Source organism: Notamacropus eugenii, chromosome 3 (assembly GCF_028372415.1).
Source record: "Notamacropus eugenii isolate mMacEug1 chromosome 3, mMacEug1.pri_v2, whole genome shotgun sequence".
NCBI classification, from domain to species: domain Eukaryota; kingdom Metazoa; phylum Chordata; class Mammalia; order Diprotodontia; family Macropodidae; genus Notamacropus; species Notamacropus eugenii.
In genome coordinates this window covers 230,520,910-230,522,915 of record NC_092874.1, presented here as the reverse complement: position 1 = coordinate 230,522,915, position 2,006 = coordinate 230,520,910, and the positions used below count along the sequence as shown (strand labels likewise).

At 38.6% G+C, this 2,006-nt stretch overlaps 1 protein-coding gene across 1 annotated transcript; it reads left to right on the top strand.

The window, feature by feature from the left end:
- The first annotated feature begins 678 nt into the window (after positions 1–678).
- On the top strand, positions 679–1,614 carry LOC140531463 (olfactory receptor 6C76-like). Its single transcript, XM_072650403.1, has one exon. The coding sequence runs from the start codon at positions 679–681 to the stop codon at positions 1,612–1,614; it is 936 nt and encodes a 311-aa protein (XP_072506504.1).
- The last annotated feature ends 392 nt before the right edge of the window (positions 1,615–2,006 follow it).

Below are 2,006 nucleotides of genomic sequence, written 5' to 3'. Positions count from 1 at the left end.
ATTTTATATTGATCCAGGAGGCAATAGAGAGCCACTAGAGCTGACTGAATAAAGAAGAGACATGGCCAGATTTGTGTTTTTAGGAAGATCAATTTGTTCTGAAGATAGGAAGAACATGAGGTAGGAAAGTCAATCAACAGGGTATTGCAATAGTTCCAGTCATGAAGTGATGAGGGCCTATACCTAACAGACACATAGATGAGAGATGCTACAAAGGTAGACTTGACAACTGATTGCATATGGTGGTGAAAGTGAGGAGTTGAGACTGACACTTAAGTTGTGAGCCTAAGTTAGTAGGAGGATAGTGGATCCCTTGAAACTCTCCATAATAATAGGAAAGTAAAAAAGAAGGAAATGTTTGGGGCATGGAGAATGAAGATAATGAGTTCAGTCTTGGACACTTTTAGTGAAAAAAGTCTAAGGAACATCTAGTTTGAGATGGCAGGAGTCACATTTCAAATGCAAACACAGTAAGCCATGTCAGAAGGCTGTTCCTGAGGAAAACTGCCCAAGATTGGGTTGGAAGTAAGGCTTCACATCTCTTGAGCTAATATTTGAACAATTTCCTCTTCTGTTACATTGCACAGAGATGCAATGAAAAAATTATTGGCTCATAAATAAAATTAGTTTTTCTGTATTGCTTTTATATACAGGTCTGGCAGAAGTCTTGAGTAAGCAATGAAAAATCAGACATCAGTGACAGAGTTCATTTTCCTTGGACTGACAGATGACCCAGACCTACAGGTCTTGATTTTTCTCTTTCTGTTTTTTACCTACATATTGAGTATGACTGGCAATCTAACCATCATCGCCCTCACCTTGTTGGACTCTCGTCTCAAGACCCCCATGTACTTCTTCCTCAGAAATTTCTCCTTTTTAGAAATCTCTTTTACATCTGTTTCCATTCCAAGATTCCTGATCACTATCTTAACTGGGGACAGAACAATTTCTTATAATTTTTGTGCAGCTCAATTATTTTTCTTCATCCTTCTGGGTACAACAGAGTTTTTTCTGCTGGCTGCCATGTCCTATGACCGCTATGTGGCCATCTGCAAACCCCTACACTACATAACTATTATGAACAGCAAAGTCTGCAACCAGCTTATAATCAGCTCTTGGCTGGCAAGTTTCGTCATTATCTTTCCACCAGTCATTATGGGCCTCCAACTGGAGTTCTGTGACTCCAATGTCATTGATCATTTTGCATGTGACTCTTCTCCTGTCCTGATGATCTCTTGCACAGACACCAAGTTCTTAGAAGTTATGAGTTTTTGCTTAGCTGTGTTCACACTCTTAGTCACTTTGGCATTGGTGATTTTGTCTTATGCATACATCCTTAGAACCATTCTGAGAATTCCCTCTGCCCAGCAAAGGAAAAAGGCCTTTTCCACTTGCTCCTCCCACATGATTGTGGTCTCTATTTCTTATGGAAGCTGCATCTTCATGTATGTTAAACCCTCAGCAAAAGAAGGGGTGACTATGACCAAAGGAGTAGCAGTTTTGAATACTTCTGTGGCTCCCATGCTAAACCCCTTCATTTATACCCTGAGGAATCAGCAAGTGAAGCAAGCCTTTAAGGACATGTTCAGAAGGATCTTTAACTTAAATAAATGATCATTTTCAAGAGTCAACTTGCTGAAAACAAAGTCACACTACTAAATAAGAGAAGACCTTCAATGATTCACTGATCTATTACTTCTCTCCTGTAGCTCATTTTTCCAGTCATTATATGCATTCTTCCTGTCTCTGTCCTCTAATGACTCATCTCCACTTGCAACCTCACAAACAACAATCACTTAGCCATGTTTGCTTATTTATACTGGGTGAAATTATAATGACAGAATATTTTTTAATAAACGATCCTCTCCAAACTTTTCCAAATGACTAAAGGCTTTTGAAATAATTATTTTTTTGTAAAACAAATTATGTTATTGATATTTCCAACACACATGACATTTTTGGAACTCCTCTTTGGGAACTGCTTCAGGATTAGTTTGTGAGCCACA